The 20,702-nt window shown below is 35.1% G+C and overlaps 1 protein-coding gene across 1 annotated transcript in view; it reads right to left on the bottom strand.

The window, feature by feature from the left end:
* The window catches only part of COG5 (component of oligomeric golgi complex 5), a 296,956-nt gene that overhangs the window by 32,062 nt on the left and 244,192 nt on the right, over positions 1-20,702 (bottom strand). Inside the window, exons 15-16 of the mRNA XM_068550382.1 lie at positions 6,450-6,560; positions 4,913-4,975 (exon numbers count right to left, since the gene is read on the bottom strand). Of these exons, the coding sequence (XP_068406483.1) occupies positions 4,913-4,975; positions 6,450-6,560 (174 nt within the window). The remainder of the gene's footprint in view (positions 1-4,912; positions 4,976-6,449; positions 6,561-20,702) is intronic.

Here is a 20,702-nt window from a genome sequence, read left to right as displayed (position 1 = left end):
GACAAACGAAAAACAAATAATAAAACTATATACCTAAATAAAACCTTATTGATAATTATACTATGTTAATGGATTAAACACTCCAATTAAGAGGCAGAGATTATCAGAACAGAAAAAAGGCAAGACCCACTGTATACTGTCTTCAAGAGATGTATTGAAAAAAATAAAGACACAGAGGAGTTGAAAGTAAATGTTCAGAAGAAGATAGAGTAGTTAAATTAATATCAGATAAAACAATGCATGACAGTAAGTATTAAAGCTAAAGAAGGATATGTCAAAATGACAAAGGGTGTTCATCAGAAGGCATAAAAATGATAAATACTTATATAACAGAGCTTCAACACAACTAGTAATAGAGCTTCAAAACGGAGGAGTCAAGAATCAATGGAATGAAAAGGAGATATAAGCAAGTTCACAATCATAGAAAATTCTAATTCCCATCTTTCAGCAATTGATAGAACTACATAAAATACCAGTAGAGGCATATAAAATCTGAACACATCACTACAACTTAACTGATATTTACAGAATGATACTAAACAACTGAAGATTACATGTTTTTGTCAAGCACACATGGTTCATTCATCAAGACAGACCACATGCTAGGCCATAATACTCAATAAAAAGGACTGAAATCATACAGAATATGTTTTCTGATGGTAACAGAATTAAATTAGAAATTAATGTCACAACATTGTAAATCAACTATACTTCAATAAAAAAAGTGATTAAAAAAAAGAACACAATAAGGTATCTAGAAATACCACAAAAAATTAGAAATTAAAAGAAAAAACCATGAATCAAAGAAGAAATCACAAAGGAAATAGAAAATATTTCAAACTGAATTAAGATAAAAGCACAACATAACAAAATTAGAGGGAAATTTACAACTTTAAATTTTGGGGGGGGGGGGGTCGTCTAAAAATCAATGGTATAAGGTCTCAAAAAAAGAAACAAAAAAAGGCAAAGAAAATCCAAAATAAGAAGTAAAAAAAGGGCTTCCCTGGTGGCGCAGTGGTTGAGAGTCTGCCTGCCGATGCAGGGGACACGGGTTCGAGCCCTGGTCTGGGGGGATCCCACGTGCCGTGGAGCGGCTGGGCCCGTGAGCCACAATTACTGAGCCTGCGCGTCTGGAGCCTGTGCTCCGCAGCAATAGGGGCCGCGATGGTGAGGGGCCCGCGCACCGCGATGAGGAGTGGCCCCCGCTCGCCGCAACTAGGGAAAGCCCTCGCACAGAAATGAAGACCCAACACAGCCAGAAATAAATAAATAAATAAATAAATAAATAAAATAAATAAATAAATAAAGAAGTAAAAAAAAGACAAAAGCAGAAATGAGTGAAACAGAAAGACAAACAGTAGAGAAAATTAATAAAGCCAAAAGTTGGTTCTCTGAAAAGAGCAATGAAATTGATAAACCCACAGCTAGACTGATAAAGAAAAAAAACAGGTAAGAGAACACAAATCATCAGTATAAAAAATGAAGAAGAGGTTATCACTATAGGTCCTATAGACATTAAATGGACAGAGAATATTATGTACCTTATTCTGACAAATTAGATAACTTAGATGAATAGAAAAATACCTTAAGTCACAAAGTATCAAAGCTCACTCCAGAAAAAAAATAACCTGAATAGTCCTGCATCTATCAAACAAATTAAATTTGTAGTTATAAACTTCCTACAAAAAAATACAGGCCCAGATGGCTTCACTGGTGAATTCTACTAAGCATTTAAGGAGAAAACAATACAAATTCTACACAGATTCTTTCAGAAAATAGAAAAGGAGGAAACACTTCCAAAACCAGACAAAGAATTACAAAAGAGAAAACTATATACCAATATCCTTATGACAACTTTAACAAAAATTAAGTAAATCAAATCCAAGAACACATAAAAAGGCTAATACATCATGATCAAGGCTGGTTTGATATTTGAAAATAAATTCCTGTATTGTATTAACAGAATAAAGAGGTAAAACCATATGATCATTTTATAGAGAAAAAGCTATTTGATGAAACACCACCATTTACAATTTTAAAAAGTCTCAGTAAACCAGGAATAGAAAAGAACTTGTTTAAAATATCCTCCTTTAAGTAGTAAAATAAACACTGAGTGCTTTCCCCCAGGTCAAGAACAAGTAGACAAGTCCACTCTCACCTGCTCTAGGCAACATAGTACTGGAGGTCCTAGCAGGTGAAACAAGGCATGGTAAACAGGCATAAAGACCAGAAAGGAAGAAATAAAACTGCCTCTATCTGTATTATGATATGATGGTGTACACAGAGAACTTTACAGCTGGGTGAGGTTTCCCACTTATGGAAAATATAAAACAGAGAAGAGAGCATTGGGGGGAATGCCTTCATGTAAAGGATGGGTAGAGGATTAATAACTACCAGAGGAAACTGAGAGAGGATACTAGATTATATTTCATAAGCTCTTTACAAAGCAGGGAAGTGCTTGCCTAAAATCGCAAAGATTACAAAAATACTGAAGCCTCAACAATGCAGACTATTCCCATATATAGAACATCAAACCCACACAATAAGGGAGAACTGTCATATATAAACTTCATAATATACTATCTGCACAAGATGATCTCAGTAACAAATGGATCAGAATTATTGGGCTAAAGTGTTTAAATGCTACTTATAGCTGAGGTGGTTATAATGAAATGACTCTAAATGTAAAATCATTAATATTAATTATGTCATCCATGACAGGAGATAATGCTTGTAATATGAGATGATGAACTTTGAACCTAAAGTAACACTTAATTTTGGATAAAATCTCAACAAGGTAGAGGAGACTATTATGTGTCTACCTGTATTTTTTAGTAAGTAAAGAAGTATGTTTAATATCTTTTCCATCAAATAATAAAAGCATACAGATTTTTGGTTCTTGGGTTGCACTTATGCACTGTAACATCCTAGTTCAAAGTGATGCACTAAGTTTCCTACAATTTTATGAAAATTCAAGATTCTCTTTTTTTTCTTTGAGTCAGAGGATTCTGTTTGTTCTTCACTTACGCCATAAAGATTTTTAATGAAACTTAATTAAAAAGCAAGGCTAAAACTGTTTCACTGAGGTCTGTTAACATAAGAAATTCGGTCTCAAGTTGACAGGGTCACTGCAAGAGGGCCGTGAACAGACCGGTAGTCTTCTCTTACCCAGTTCTCAAAGGCAAAACTGGCGACGCCTCAGCAAACTGCGGTGCCCAGCAACATCAGACACCGGTCCTGGTGAGCAAACCTCAGAGTGAAGGCCACAGCTCAAGATGAGGGCAATTTCCCCTGCACTGGCCTCAACCCCCGGCCTAAAGTGACTAATATGAGGAATAACCTTTATTGTAAGTTAAAAATACAAATTCAGAAAGTCTACCCAACACTGAATTAGTGTCTGAAGAACCTCTATTTTTGACTTGTCCAGGAGACGTTTATCATCAGGCAAAGTGTAGGCAACTCTTTCTGAACCTACAGAATGGACTTTCTCAAACCATGTGTATAGATGCATATTTTATACATACACAATTATATATGTGTAAATATTTATAAATGCTTATATAGTATGTATGGGGTACAATGTAAAATGTTATTTATCTTGGGTAGTGATCAAAAAATGTTTGACAGCTATGGCCAGAAGATAAAGACAAATGAGTAACTATATATTGAAAAAAAAAGACTACATGTATTCCCTGCCTGGAAGCAATAATAAAACAAACCTTTTGGTTTGTCTTATTGGCCCGATTTTACAGTATTTTTTGTCAATAAACTGGACAACTCTTAACTAAAAACAATTATTTTTATTATGGTAGCTCTAATACCACTTCATCATAATGAGATAAGCACACTGGGAAAAAGAAAAGGATTCAGAGAAAACATCCAAGTGCACTTTTTCTATGTTGGAGGAAAACAGACTGTCTCCTCCTACCTCATATATGAATTTAGTGTCCTTAAGTTTTGCAGCCTGTTAAATCCCCATCCATGTCACCCATGGACAGCACTTGACCTCGGAATTTCCCTTCTCCTTCAGGACTTGTGACACTGTCCTCTCCCGATTTTCTTCCTCAATGATTGTTCTTTCTTTGTATCCTCTTTACTCTCTAAATATTTCTCCTTGGAGTTTACTGGTGGTAGACCATCTCTCTTTCTCCTTCCCTCTTTCTCTCTCTTAACTCTACCCAAGTGATCTAAATTCAATCTAATAGTTGACATTTACTACCTTTGTGTAGGTATACTGTACCATTTTATATCAATAGATGCAGAAACTAAGGCAAGAGAAAACTTATTAACTTGTCTGAGGTCATACAGCTAGTTAAATAGCTGCGATGGGATTCATACACAGGCAGTTGAGCTCCAGAGTCTTTATTTTACTATGTGGCCTTAGTAGAGTTTCCAGGCCTTGGCATAACTGACATTTTAGGGCCTGATAATTCTGTGTTGTGAGGAGCTGGCTTGTACAATGCAGGATGCTTGACAGGATCCCTGGCACTAGATGCCAGGAGCACCCCACTCCAGGTCATGACAATCAAAAATGTTTCCAGATATTGTTAAATGTCCCATAGGCGACAAAAATCGCCCTGGTGGAGAACCACTGCTTTACTGGGATAATACTGGGCTGCACTGCCCTAAGACACAGTGAATACTTATAACTCTCTTGCTTCTCTTGCTTATGATACAATTATTATAAGTGCAACACAATCTGTAGACACCAACAGGGTCTATTTTTAAATTCTAGAAAAATATAAACACACATGTAGCCTCTCTCTTTAGGATAATCATCAACATGCTACTTCTGGCATATGGAGAAGATTCTGAATTATTTTTAAAATGTGACATCTCCCACTCATCCAAACAAATAATTCTAAAACCTATTCCGATCTACAGAGTCAAAGATTAAATTACATTCTTTTACCTCTAGGGCTGAAATTATAGTTTGCTCAGCTGCTGGTGGGAATGAGCTCTGACTGGAAACCACCTAGAACAAATCCAGTTATAGTTTTGCTTAAGTTATTTATTTTTATAAATACTAATTTTGATCATCACATGATAAAACTGTTTCCACAAGCCACATATAAAATATTATCATTACTTTAGAGTAGTATCTCATACATGTTTTAAAAATCCATTAGTATTTAGTAGTTAGGATAGGTTTAAAAATGTTTTCCCGTATAAAGCAAATATCTACTTCAAATAACTGAAACATTAAGACTTCTAAAAGCTAGCTTTCCTTAATTATAAAGCTTTAACTTGAAAAAGTCAGTTTAAAGCCATATTTACTTACTTCTTAAAAAAAAAAAAAATCGCCCTTTGTAGGCTGACTATAATTTTTAACAAGTAAATGTCAAACGTTTCCCTTTTTACAAATCAATACCAACATTATGAAAATTCTGAAATGATCAATAAAGACGTTTAAATCAGGCTATATAAATACAACTTTGCATTGCTTGTGGTTCTTTAGAGTAATAATTAAAGGAAATGGAAAATATATCATATATTCTTTTCACTTACTTTTGTTATTTACTTTTCTGAGATTTACCTGTTAATAACCCTTTAAATATATTTTGTTTAGTGTGCAAAATACAAATTTTGGAAAACCCCTAATTGATAAAAGGACATGTTAAAAAATTTAAGTAAATGAAAAACTGTCACTTATAATTATCCTAAAATACAATCTAGCATATAAAAGCTCATATTAGAGGTCAAGGTTTTAAGAACATCATCTAACCTTTGGCTTTTTCAGGTCTTCTAACTATCTCTCTACTTACCAAATATTTTGAAAATCATTAATAGAGAGTAAACACAAGCAACTCAAGAATCAAAGAAGGGGTTGAAAGTGTTGCTTTCCTAATAATTATGTTTACAGTTCATCTTAGACATAATATATAAAGGCAAACAAGTTAAAATTCAGTCATTTTTTTAAGAAGTATTAGTAGATCAATAGCAAAAAAACTATTTTTTACTTTAAATAGTCTTCAACGATTATATCATACGAGTTCACTGTTTTTAATGCATCTCCTCCCCCACTTTTTTGTACACAGGTAGAACCTTTCTGACATGTTAGAGGGCTTACGAGTTCTTACTATTACTAGCTTTGCTATAATTTACTACCACCCATATGATACCAAATTATGTGGTTTAATGGGTATAAAACACAAATAATTTACCTTTAAATCATCTGTTCAATAAACTTGACTATACCAAGCAACCTTGAGGATCTACAGTTCATGTGTTTTAAACTACCTGTACAGACAAAAAGTCATACAAACAATAGAGGCCAGGATCAAAAACTGTTTAGAAAAAGTTCATGCCTCAGCTTATTTTACAATCACATTTTCATTGTATTCTTCTGCAAAAAATTAAATAATAATTCATTATTGTCTAAATTTAAGGCAAGAAGAAAGAAGAACTTGAAATTAAGTCAAAAAAAACTTAATAAAAATAAAGGTTACCTTTGTTACCGATTGGTGCAACTTATATAGTGAATTCACTACTGCCACATTTCTTCTCTGCCCTTCGGTAAGAGGTCCAATCACCTGACTTGCATCTCCTTGGGTGGAGAGCTGTAAGAATTCAACACAAAAAGAAATTACCAAAATGATAGTTCATATTTACTGGGGGGAAGTTCATGGTCCCCTGAAAAAGAAAGTGTTAATTGGAAATATTCAAGTCAAGCTTTGCACTTTAGGCATAGCCAGGTACCTCTGTAGATTTAACACCATGGACCTGGAAGCCTAATTAGTCTTGCACAGGAAGAACATCCTTCATCAGTACTTCATAGCTGGTGGACTCCTGAGGCAAGTGCGACCTAAAAGCCCAGGATGTGCTGTTATTTTGATACATCAGCATAGTATTTCTAGGGAATACCTTCTGCCAACAGTTTTTCTATTAAAAAACTGAGAAATAAGCCATCCAAAAAAAGAAAGCAGAGAAGGAAGGAAAAAAGAAGGAAGGGAGGGAGGAAGGAATAAAAGTAAACCTACATCCTATGTACATTTGACAGCCATCATAATAGCCTAATGAAATGAGTGGTAAAAAGAGGGTATTACACTCATTTTTTCGTAAATTAAAAAGGAAGTTGCTTAGGATTATACCGTGTATGGATGATCAGTAGGAGTGGTATTAATGCATGCATTTTAGGGAAAAGGACATGGAATTTTTACTGAATTAATCTAAAACTATTATAGTTCCATTTAAGAAAAAAATCCACCTATAAACGATTCTCATATTAATCAGGTTTTAATCCAATCCTCTATAACAATTATTATTTAAAGGTCAATTAAACTTGATCAGGAAAACAAAACATGAGGCAAGTAACTATATATATGGATGCACATCTCAAACATGAAAAATGGGCCTCTTAGGGAAGAGATGAAAATAAGAGCATCTTCCCTTTGATATAGTGATAAAAATAAAATATGAGAGAAAGAAATACTGTTTTTCTTTCTACTCTCCTTTGATACACACACAGAAATATTCAAAATTAAATTCAATTCCCACTTTATCAATTCCTACTTATGGCAACAAAATACAATTTAAAAACATAAAAAACTGCAATTAAAATAAAGAGAATAATCCTTCACTGAAGTTATAATCCATGATGATGGCTTTAAGTCAACATAAAGCTTTCTGACATTAGGTTAAATAACTCCAACTTATTTTGCCTTTCCTCATGGGCAGATAGTTACCAAATTACAATCAGGTTGTGTCCTAAATGGTCATTTGTAAGTTAGTAGGCTGAGAAAAAAGAAGTCGTTATTTTTCCTGTAGAAACTATGTTAAAAATCAATGGTTAGACCTCAGATGAGCCCGTATAGCCCAGTTTAATCTATAATGTGGTAAACTAATACTAATAGAAGCTCTGAGCTCCCAGGAGACAGCAGATGATGGGCTCCGAGCTATGGTGAAGGTGGGGAAAAGCTCCTGAAGCCACTTTGGAGACTTCAGTGGCAATGGTGAGTGGCATCAACGGTTATGGTAGACTCAGGGGTTAGATGCTAAATATGTACCTGTCTATAACAGGCATTTAAAAACTATGAGTTCTAGCTGTACAATTTTTAAAACTCCAATCTCTTTTACTTCTCTTGAGATTCTCTCCAAATAATTTTGAAGTGCTAACAAAGAAATGGGAAAAGAAAAGAATTTTTCTGATACTATCTTATTTCCACTTATTTTACGTATTCCATATTTAATAAGGAGACAGGCTCACTGCTAGAAAAGGATGGAGATCATTTTATTGATAATAACTGATCATAGTTTTAGGGTTTAAAAGTATAGAAAGGCCCATTTTACACCTATTAGGATGCTATAATAAAAAAGACAGATAATAACAAATGTTGGCCATGATGTAGAGTAACTGGAACTCTTGTGCGCTGCTGGTGGGATTTTAAAATGGAGTAGACGCTCTGGAAAAGAGCCTGGCAGTTCCTCAAAGGTAAACAGAGTGAAAATACACCCAGCAATTCGACTCTTAGATATATACACAAAAGAAATAAAAACATGTATACAACTATTCACAGAAGCATTATTCCATAGCATAAGAGCCTCAAAATGGAAACAACCCAAATGTCAACCAACTGATAGATGGATAAATAAAAATAAGATGTAGCATATCCATACAATGGAATGTTCCTCAGCAAAAAGAAAGGAATGCAGTTCTGATACATGCTACAACATGGAAGTACCTTGAAAGTAAAAAGAAGCCATTTACAAAAGGCCACATATTAAATGATTACATTTACATGAAATATCCAGAATAAGCAAATCCACAGAGACAAAAAGTAGATTAGTAATTGGAAGAGGGGTAAATGGGGGGTGATTGCTAATGGGTAGGAGGTTTCTTTTTGGGGTGATGAAATGTTCTAAAGTTGATCGTGAATATACTAAAAAACAATGATTTCTACACTTGAAATGGGTGAATTATATTTTAATACAGCTGATTTTAAAAAGTATAGAAATAAAAATTCCCACACTACAAAGGTTATCAGTGAATACCTTGAGAGCCTAGTGAAAACTAAGGTTAAGATTAGATGGCTCTTGTAAAGCAATTATACTCCAATAAAGATGTTAAAAAAAAAAAAAAAGATTAGATGGCTCAGTTAAATAGCTCTACAAAGTTCAATGAAGAAAATACTACAGTTACAGGAGCAAAACAATGATAATATAAAAGAACTAAAAATGAAATATCACTGTGCCAAAAACAAAGAACAAAATTTAAACATCAAAGTGAAAATAAAACACTAGAAGACTGGGAACAAAAATAATATGCTGCTCATCTTGGCCTGACAGCACAGAATAGAATCTGTCCAACACCTCAGCTAAGTTGGATCACCCTGTTTCTCTCCAGCACCACTCCTGTCATAAACTTTTTGGGGAAAATAATTTCAAACTTACAAAATGTTACAAAAATAAAAATAGTGCAAGGAACACCCATTTATGCTTTACTCAGATTTACCTATTGTTAACATTTTATCTCATCTGCTTTATTATTCGTAGTCTTTCCTTCTCTTTCACACACACACACACACACACACACACACACACACGTATATGCATATTTTTTTTTCTGAATCATACATACATTATGGCCCTTTGTCCCATTTCAGTGGATATTTCCTAAGCATAGCACTACTCTTTTACGAAACCTCAGTTCAGTCATCGACTTCATAAATTTACATTGTTAACAATACTTTTATCTGGCATCTGCCATGTTTCCAAAAAGTTCTGGTTTCTTTTAGTGGGAAGTGGTATTAGAGACCAAGATCTGGGCCCTAGGTGTGCTCACTGCTACTTACTCCTGTAAAAACTCTTAATCAATTCAATATTTATGTAGATGATTGCTTCAATACCCTGGACTCTTACTTAGCTCCTTGTCTTCTTCCCCTTCAAGTTATAAAAACTATATAGTGAATTCCCATATACTGATAACCCAGACTTCACAATTAACACTCTACAATTTGTTTTATATCACATACCTATCACCTATCTTCAACTCATCTTATATTTTTGATTCATTTCAAAATAAGTTTTAGACATCAGTATACCTAACCCCAAAACACTTCAGCAGTGTATAATTAACTGGAATTCAATATTTACTTCTGGTTTGTTTTTTTTTTTTTTTACTTTTAAGGTAAAATTTATATGTGATGAAATGCAGACATGAAGTGTACAATTCACTGAGATTTGGTAAACTGCTTTACTTGTGTAACGCTAACCACATCACTCCAGAAAGGTCCTCCATCCCACTTCCCACTCAACCCCACTCTTCTGGTTTGATAAGTCTTGGCTTTTAAGTGGGGCTACATTCACAGACAATATGGAAAGATATTTTTAACGAGTTCCAAAGACAGTATTTCACATATTATTCAGTCTTTTACCAGCTCCTGCTGCCTCCTGCTGTGTTCTTCTTGGGAAAAAATTTTTATTTTTGCTCACACATATTTTCAAAACCACTAAAAGTAAGGCACAATTTATTTTTTCTAACATTTTATTATGAACACTTAAAGACTTGTACAGTGAACACCCATATACTGACCACCTAGATTCTATAATAACATTTTATAACACTTGCTTATGTTATCCATCCCTCTATCCATTTTATTTTTTTTTTATATATAATTTATTTTATTTATTTATTTTTGGCTGTGTTGGGTCTTCATTGCTGTGCGCGGGCTTTCTCTAGTTGTGGTGAGCAGGGGCTACTTTTCGTTGCGGTGCACGAGCTTCTCATTGCAGTGGCTTCTCCTGTTGCGGAGCATGGGCTCTAGGCACAGGGGCTTCAGTAGTTGTGGCAGGTGGGCTTAGTAGTTGTGGCTCACAGGCTCTAGAGCACAGGCTCAGTAGTTGTGGCGCACGGGCTTAGCTGCTCCGCGGCATGTGGGATCTTCCCAGACCAGGGATCGAACCCGTGTCCCCTGCATTGGCAGGTGGATTCTCAACCACTGCGCCACCAGGGAAGCCCCCATTTTATATTTTTGATGCATCTCAAAATAACTTGAAGACATCGCTTTGTTACCAATGACTTCATCTCACTGATTAGTTTTGTCTATTCTATATCTTTACATAAAGTTTTTTTGGGTATATGAATGTAAAGCTTTCTTCACTCAGCATAAGGTTACTGGTTTTCACCCATGTTTGTTCCTTTTGATTGCTGTGTGATATTCCATTGTATGAATTTATCTGAGTTCGTTTTACCCATTCTCCTATTGTTCCTAGAATGTCTGCAATAAAATGAACACTAGACTTAGGAATCTAGACTTTTCTCTACCACTTGCTAGCTGAGTAACTTGTGGCTTCGATTTCTTTATCTGTAACATGAAACTAACAATATAGTCAATACCAAAGTATGCTTTGTAAACTGTAAAATGCCTTAGCAATGTAAGGCATTACCTTTTTTTTTTTGGCTGCACGGCTTGCAGGACCTTAATTCCCCGACCAAGGATGGAACCTGTGCCCCCTGCAGTGGAAGTGCAGAGTCTTAATCACTGGACCACCAGGAAAGCCCCAAGGCATTACCACTTTTATCTCCAGACAATTCTATGTCTGGTTCTCATTTTCTTCTCACTTCTCCTTTGCTTCGTCCTCTCCCCTACAACCCACTCCTCCAAGCTCCACCTATCTCAGTACTGGCGAGGGACTACAAGCACAGACTAGGACCGAGGAATTGGAACCAAAAGCCACTGAAACTATCTAGAGGTACAGGCTGAATTATTTTGGCTCCTTTTTGGTTATGGTAACAAAGCATCTTGCACAGAGTAGGCATTCTCTATTTCAGAAGCCTCCACCCATCTTCAGCCATTTTACCGTTACAAGCTATTTTACTGTTACAAACTTTTACTGTTTCAAGCTATTTCCTTCATTTGATCTCCTTAAAACTTACTTTTCACGAATTCACGTGCACGTTCAGCAAGTAGAGGATGCTCATTAGGTATCTGTTGAATGACTGAAGGGCCAGAATAATGGTTTCTCATTGCTGCTTTTTCAAAGTCCACCTTATTTGAGATGAATAAAATTGTATGGAGGTGCAAAAACACAGTTTTGGCTGTGAAGCATTAGGAACTAGGGAACTAGAAAGGTAAAAGCAGTAAGAGATTCAATATTCTAAACTATGAGAAATGTATATACTGGTGCATCACGTTACACTATTTAATACAGCCTGGAAAGATGTCAGAAAGCAAAAGAGCAGCATTTGAGTTTTAAAACACACACACACACACACACACACACACACACACACAAAAAGAAAGGAACTCCAAAGGCTAAAGGAATCCTTAATAATTAAAATGGTTCCTATGTGCAAACAACAAGACTTAACTATTCCTTTTTAAGTTTAATTATCTGAAGAAAGTATCTTTCACAAATTCTAATTCTGTACATCTGCTCACTAGGAACTTTGTGTGAATTCAATGCATGAGAAACGACTGAGATTAAAGTCCTGAAACGATGATAAGTTATACTGTTAACATGAAGAATGTTTTTATATAATTTTTAATTTGTAGATGAAATGACCCCAAGATCGCCCTAACATCACAGCTGAGGGCTACAAGTAAAAGAAATAAAACTGATGATTCAAGAGATGAGTTGGATGAGAGCTTTAAATTTCTATTCAGATAATCTACTGAAAATTACTTTTGGGGAAATTATAAAGTTGGTGATTTAGAAGAATGTCTAAAAAGAACAAGAAAATATGTTATGGATTAGTTATGAGTTACATACGGTTAAGTTACTTTCCAGATATTACTGAAATACCACTAGTGTTCTATTTATCCGTAGTTTCCATTACTGCTAAGGAAATGTCAAGGGTACAGGATAACTCCTTTCTATATGGATTTGGTCACAATTCTTCTAAATATTTCTTTGCAATCATATGTAAAACAAACGAGGAAAAAAGTATGTATTAGAATTTCATCGGCTTAAAACAGAACAATGCGAAATGTATACTAATCTACAATGCTTCCTGAATAAAAACAAGTCAAAACGTTTTTATATGAAATCAGATATTTTAACAAAAACTTTGAAATAAGCTCTGATGAACCTTCAGTTATGGTTATATCTATGCCTATTTTTCTGAAAGTGGTGAGTGTATTTGGATCACAATTACCAAATTTTAAAATGTAATGTCAAATTTATATTAGAACAAATTCTTTTGATCTCATGCATGCTTCTTATCCAATTTTGGAGTTCACAGCGAAAAAAAAAAAATTACACGCAAAAGGCAAAGTATTATCAATGTTGTTATTCTAATGGAGTGTATAAAGGGCAAATAGCTAACTCTCCGATCGTCACCCCCACCCCCCCCCCCCCGCCCCGGCCACCCACACACACAGACGACATCAGTAATCAACTGTGGCCCTGTTATGGCCTCGTAACACAGTGCTCCAGGTAGTGACTACAAATCTCTTAGACACAGGAGATGAAATCTATTTGTAATCCCTGAGTGATGTCATATGAGTTTTCCTGGACATCTGGGCTAATGATTCTTAAGTGTATTCTATGGTTCACCTAAACGCTTTATAAGTCAAGAGACGCTGATACGCAATATATTCCAAGAGCCTCAAAACTGCTGTATCCTTTCATAACCCACTATCAGAAATGCATCCTAAGAAAATAGTAAAGCTATATGCACAAGGATAATGTTACTTATAAAACAGAGAAATTGGAAAATACCACACGTCTAAGAATAAGAGAATAGTTGGGTATATGAAACAAGTCACGTGCTGGAACAAACAACAATGGGAGGTGCTTACATTATAGTGTTAACTGTAAAAAAAACAAACAAAAGAAAGCAGATTTGTCTGTGCAGCAGTTTTGGCTCAGAAAAAAAACTGGAAAGAAATAAAGCAAAAATATTAAAAAATAGTGTGAAGCATTACATAATATGCAAAATTACCAGAATACTAGTAAAAAGCACTGTAGAATTCCACACAATCTAAAAGGTTCATTTGTAGAACACACTTAGAAATTGTTATACAAGATAATTTCCTCCATTATAAAAATGAAAGATGTACAATTCCATCCCTGAAAGATTTAAGATAATATGAGAAAATAAACTGCTTTGGTAACTGTTTACTTCCCCAAAAGAAGATTTTTGGAAAAGATAATCTCTTTTTATCTACTAATCTGTGACACAGATTAAAATAACTGATTTTTATTTATATTTACTTATCAAATGCTTTCATCATAGGTTACCTGGTTTAGAGTAAAGAATAAAAGAATTATAATTAAATATCACTTAGCTTATTATAACATGCCAATTAATCGCATTAAAAATATATACACACACACATTCACAATTAAATTACTATCTAACATCCCTGATACTAAATACAGTTTGTAATACATTAGAAATTGAATTGTATTTGAAATTCAGACATAGGGATGTTTCTGCAAATGTATATAGCAGAGGACAAATCCACAGGTTTACACAGCGGTTCTTCATTTTCCTGGCATGTCAACCTAACTAAACTTCCCTGACAAATAAAATTAATATTCTTAGGTGCTAAAACTATCAGAAAATATTTTCACGAAAATCTTGCTACACTGTATGTCAATACTTTTCTGGTTTCATAAATAAGACACACTGAACTTATACCTTAAGAAGTAAAATTCTACTTAACCTTTGTATATGGTTCACTAGTGAGTGGTGCTTTTGTGCTATTACACATCTTTATTTTAAAAGTAATTCTATCAGAGCTTCGTAGGGTATATATCGCTGCTTGCCCCTTCACTCATTAAACAGCTTTAGGTTACCATATCTTTTGAAATTTTGTGTTTCCTTTTCCTTTTTCTTTAAATTTTGATGATTTTAAGAATCCTAATCTTATTCTTAAGGTGTCAGTCTCCTCTTTTCGATCTTATCTCCCCTCATCTTGGTCTAACTTGCTGCTAAGTGGGAAGCTAGAGGACTAACCACATGCAAGCTAGGAGACTTCCCCATAAATTAAGTTTATACTTTAGTGCGTGGACACTGTGACATCAATTCTAGAAGTTCAAAGGATGTTTTTAGTTCTTTCCTGGTTCTTATTTATATTTCAGACTGTTGAATTTGTCAAATATTTGACTACTTGGTAAAAAAAAAAGAGGTGTTACTACATATTTGTCTAACTAAAAATAAGGACAGGTACATTCAACTACAGAATAGATTCAATGGTAAAGTTACATCTTGACATCAGACTAAACCTTCACACAGATCTGATATCAAAGAGATGACAACTTGAGATGGGTTCCCTTTTGGACAATTAACATATAACTAAAAAGCTTGAAAGCAAATCTTGTTTACAGACAAGAGGTGAGTAAAACCAGCACACGGGAATCAAATATAGCTTTGTAATTCAAAGCTGTATTGCTGAGACACCCTGTATTACTGCTAGAAGACCCTTTTATCAACCTACCTTTCTCATCAACCTCCTCTAGATCTTTTCCCAAGCTCCTGTCCTTTATGTCAAAAACTCCACCTGGCACATGGGATTTGGTAACTACAGTGGGTAGGGAAGGCAAACACAATTTGCTAGGAATGGATCACTTGGAGTTTTTACTTTTTTTTTCTTCAAAGAACCTTACGCTTTTGAACAACAGATGGAGTTTCCACCTACCCATGACTGATCACTGGCTCCTAAAACACTGGCCTTGTTAATTTAATTTAGAGTCATAAGTCTGTATATTAATTCTTTGAAGGAGAGAGAACGGTTCATTGTCAGGTATACTGACCTTTTCCCATTTTCCAATAATGAATACTAAGACTAATTTATTAATCAACAGGAAAACTCTTTGCATATACATATATTATAGAGAATAAGACCCCTTTGACTCAAGGTAATTTAGGTTTCGTACAGACTGAATTTCAAACCACAGAATTTCCAAAAGAAATAAGTTTATTACCCTTAGGGATATAGACAAACTAAAATCTCAGAATCCCACTATAAAGGCCTAACTAACTAGTCAATAAAATTTTAAAAAATAATTAGTAGTTTATACATTTGTATATAGACTAGTACTTTCACAGTTTTTGAGATATAAATTCTAATGCAATTAAACCTATAATCTTGTATGCATTATTAATTTTCATAGCAAAGAAGTTCTTTATATATAGTCTAAAGGTAACTTTCAATTTAACTAGTCTTAATAATATAAAATTATTGGGTTGGGCAAAAAGTTCGTTTGGGTTTTTCTGTAACACCTTATAGAAAAACCCGAACGAACTTTTTGGCCAACCCAATATATTATTGATCTCCAAGCTAATGAGGCTCTCTCTAAATATTAATCTTAATAGCATTGTTTATAATGTCAAACCAGAAAGAAAAAAAAAAAAAAAAAAAAGGTTAATTACCTGATTGAGAGCAATGATTATCTAAACTACAAATTTATTTTGCAAAATCTGGCAATGTCATTCTATGTTTGTGTTTGCCACAAATGACTATGATTGTCTGAGAAGTCTTTTTCTTTTTTTAACATCTTTATTGGAGTATAATTGCTTTACAATGGCGTGTTAGTTTCTGCTGTATCACAAAGTGAATCAGCGATACATATACATTCATCCCCATACCTCCTCCCTCCTGCGTCTTGAGAAGTCTTAAGGAAGTAGTTCTGCCATTCTGCGGTGGCCTGATTGACCTCCTTAACCCCATAACTTCCCATTCTGATAGTGGATTTGTCAATTTCTCTGTGAAATTCCATCCACTTTGTCTTATTGGTCTGAGGCTACGTCGTAAGGTGTATCATAATTCTTATACCTTCCTAGTAACTTGTCCTTGTTCTCATTTTATGACCACCCTCTTCCCAATCCCTAATAATACTTTTTTGCTTTAGAGTCTATTTTGCCTGCTGTTAAATATAGTTATATCAGCTTTTGTCTAATTACTATTTGCCTGAAATATTTTTTCTCCAGTCTTTTACTTTCATTCTTTATATGTCCTTATGTTCTAGGTATATCACACAAAGCTACATTTAATTATTAGTTCTATCCAACTTGAGAAATGTCACTGGCCAGTTTAGTCTATTTACATTTACTGTGATCAATGATATATTTGGAATCCACCTTACTATGAACTTTTTATATGATTTTTTTTTTGCTTCTTTTTATTCTGTTTACCTTTCAACTTTTTACTGAACTGGTACCTTTTTTTTTTTTTTAACCCATTAGCCCCATCAATTAACTTAGAATTTATACATTCTATTTCTATTCTTTCAGTGGCCATAATTAAATTGTTAAAATTCACACTCAACTTAAGTCAAAGTATCTATGGCTTTACAGTCCTCCTGAATAACACAAGCATTTTAGAATGGTTTCAAATTCCTTATCCCTTCCTCATTGTAAGCTTTAATGTGGACTTGTATTTTAGGGTTATTTTTTTGTTTGCATGTCCCAAACTAGTCACTATTATTTCTTATTTTATGCAACTAAGGCTTAGAATTACCAACATATTTACCAATTGTTTGTGCTTACTATTCCTTTTTGCATTTCAATCCTTCCTTTAGAGTTAGATTTCCTCCTTCAGTGTTCAACCATGAAAGGGCTTCCCTCTCACTCAGAGTGAAGGCCAAAGCCCTCACTACCATCCTGCAAGGGCTGGCATGATCTAGAGTTGAGGTTAGAGTTTCAAGGATATTAGAGGGGCTCACAGGAATTCTAGGAAAGCCAGAGCATTTAGTCAGTCTCTAGTCTCCCAGTATCCAGGAATCCGGGCATATAAGCAAGGCTGAAAAGGCAGAGTGCTTAGAACTTGAGGCCCTGGGCAGAAGGTGCCACTTCCCGGTGATATTACCAAAGTCTACAACTAAAACTGCTTCAAACATCTACCAGACTTCTGTTGGCTTTTAAGCCACTTGTACCTGCCTCCTCAGCCCCACTGATTGTGATCAATCCCTCTGGCTGCTAATTAAATTCTTTCTTCTGTTTAAAAACGCGTATCGTAAAAAGTGAAACAGAGCTAACTGGAAAGTATAAACTGAAAAACAAAAGCTCTCCCTGCACATCCTTAGTCCAATCCTCCAGGGTCATACACTAACACTTTCTTGTGGTCTTCTATTTAAAAAAGGAAAAGGAAATAGAAAAGTCTTTATAAAACAGCATTCATTTTATATATCTATCTTATTTACAGGTGGGACTACTAAATGTAATACTTTCACCTTCTTTTTCTAGCCTAATAATATACCTTGAGACTTTTCCAAATGAGCACACAGAAATCTTCACAAGACTACAAAGTATTTCTCTCACTGATTTGTAACTAAACTCCAAACTATTAATATTTTCTTGAAGTGTTTTATTTGTGTGCTTAAGAAAGGAAGGAAGAGGATCTAAACTCCCCGGAGTGCAATATTCCTTGTCATTACTGTTACTCGTTGAAGGTCATTAGAATGAATACAGTTAGAAATTAGATTTCCCAACTAAATAGGGTTCTTGGCAAAGAGAGGGTTTATATACGTTTTGAATTAACAGAAGTGAAACATCTATATGCGAAGTGAAATAAATCAAAGACAAATACTGTATGATATAATTTACATGTGGAATCTCAAAAATACAGCAAACTAGTGAATGTAACAAAAAAGAAGCAGACTCACAGATACAGAGAACAAATTAATAGTTACCAGTGGGCGTGAGGGGAAATATAGGTGTAGGGGGTTAGGAGGTACAAACTATAAGGTATAAAATAATCTACAAGGATATATTGTACAACATGGGGAATAGGCTTCCTTATTATGAGGGTATATAGAAGCTCTCAAATTTCATCCCTTTGTGGGAATTCACTTTTTTTATCCTGTGATGCCCTAAAGCACATACACAATATTAAAAAATTAATAAATTTGTATTCTTTTTCTCCTGTTAACTTGCCTATTGTCAGTTTATTTCATAGACCCAGCCATCAAACCTAGAAGGGTGGAGGGAAAGTCTTTCTTCCCCTACATGTACACTGATTTTACAAAAGTCGCATATAATTCTAGAACAGGCTTTTGGCTTCACTGATTTTTCTCTATTGGTTTTGTTTTCAACTTGAGTGATTTCTGCTCTCACCTTTATTATTTCCTTCTGTAAACTGCTTTGCGGCGGGGGTGGGGGGCTTCCCTAGTGGCACAGTGCTTAAGAGTTTGCCGGCCAATGCAGAGGGCACGTGTTCGAGCCCTGGTCTGGGAAGATGCCACATGCCACGGAGCAACTAAGCCCGTGTGCCACAAATATTGAGCCAGAGCTCTAGAGCCTGCGAGTCAAACTACTGAGCCTGTGTGCCACAACTACTGAAGCCCACGTGCCTAGAGCCCGTGCTCTGCAACAAGAGAAGCCACCACAGTGAGAAGCCCGCGCACCGCAACAAAGACCCAATGCAGCCATAAATTAACTAATTAATTAAGTAATTCATTAAATTAGGGGAAAACAAAAAGAATCCGCCTGCCGATGCAGGGGACACAGGTTCAAGCCCTGGTCCGGGAAGATCCCACATGCCGTGGAGCAACTAAGCCCGTGCGCCACAACTACTGAACCTGTGCTCCAGAGCCCCCGAGCCTCAACTGCCTGAGCCCACGCACCACAACTACTGAACCCACGCGCCTAGAGCCCGTGTTCCACAACAAGAGAAGCCACCACAATGAGAAGCCTGTGCACTGCAACAAAGAGTAGCCCCCGCTCAACGCAACTACTAGAAAAAGCTCACGTGCAGCAACGAAGACCCAACACAGCCAAAAAAAATTATAAAGAAAATTAAAAAAGAAAATTAAACTGCTATGGATTTAATTTGTCTTCTTTTGCCCTAGTTTCTTGAGGTGGAATATCTGAACAGTAGTTTGGGACCTTTTTTTTTTTTTTTGCCCCCTATATAAGCATTTAATGCTATGTATTTCCCTAAATTAACTGCATCCCAGGAAGTTTGCTATGGTATATTCTCATGTTTATTTAATTCAAAATATATTTTTACATTTCCCTTTTGACCCAGAGATTATCTGAAAGTATGTTATTTAATTTCCAAATATTTGAGAGATTTTTCCAGATATTTTTCAGTTACTTTGAGGGGAGGAGTCACAGACCTCTTTGAAACCTGTTACAACATTTTTCCAGAAAAAACTCATATAAAATAACATTTTATAATTTCCTGGGGTTCACAGATCCCCTGAAAACCCTTCACAGAACTCCTAGATTAGCAATTCCTACCCTAAGACATTGAAAAACGATTTTTAAAAAAGGTTGTCCACAAAGGAGAAAGAAGATTCTCTGGAGCCCTATCACAGAGAGAACACTTTCCATACGTACCATTTTTTTAGGTATGCCTCAGAAAATCATCTGAATTGGCACAAGTTCATACTAGTGAGTTTAGTAAAAGTTGGCTGCCAAAAAGTTAGCTGCTATGCGCTTGATATAGTAAAGGGAAAAGACAATCAATAATTTCTAAGATGCAAATGAGTTCTTTTATACTCAAATGCAGTGAATTTTAGTTTGCATCCTAATTTTTAAAAGAAAGTGTCTTTTTGTTTGTCATTTTTTTTCAAATCAAGACTGCTGTTTTTCTGCTGATAAGAGAGAGCAGGAGCATACAATCTACAGGTAGACAGCAATGCATTTTCAGCTTTTCAGCACCTTGAAGTTACAAATATGTCATAAAATTCAGAAGAAATACGAGAGCTAGCCTAGTACCTTGAAAGCTCTCAGAGGCTCCTCTGTGAAAATTCTCTTCCTCTATGGTTACTCCGTTTGTCCCCATTGCCTGGGGGTTTTATAGTTGCCC

The sequence above is a fragment of the Eschrichtius robustus genome, chromosome 8 (genome assembly GCF_028021215.1).
Source record: "Eschrichtius robustus isolate mEscRob2 chromosome 8, mEscRob2.pri, whole genome shotgun sequence".
In the NCBI taxonomy this organism is placed as follows: domain Eukaryota; kingdom Metazoa; phylum Chordata; class Mammalia; order Artiodactyla; family Eschrichtiidae; genus Eschrichtius; species Eschrichtius robustus.
The sequence above is the reverse complement of the archived record's forward strand: the minus strand, read 5'-3'. Positions and strand labels throughout refer to the sequence as shown.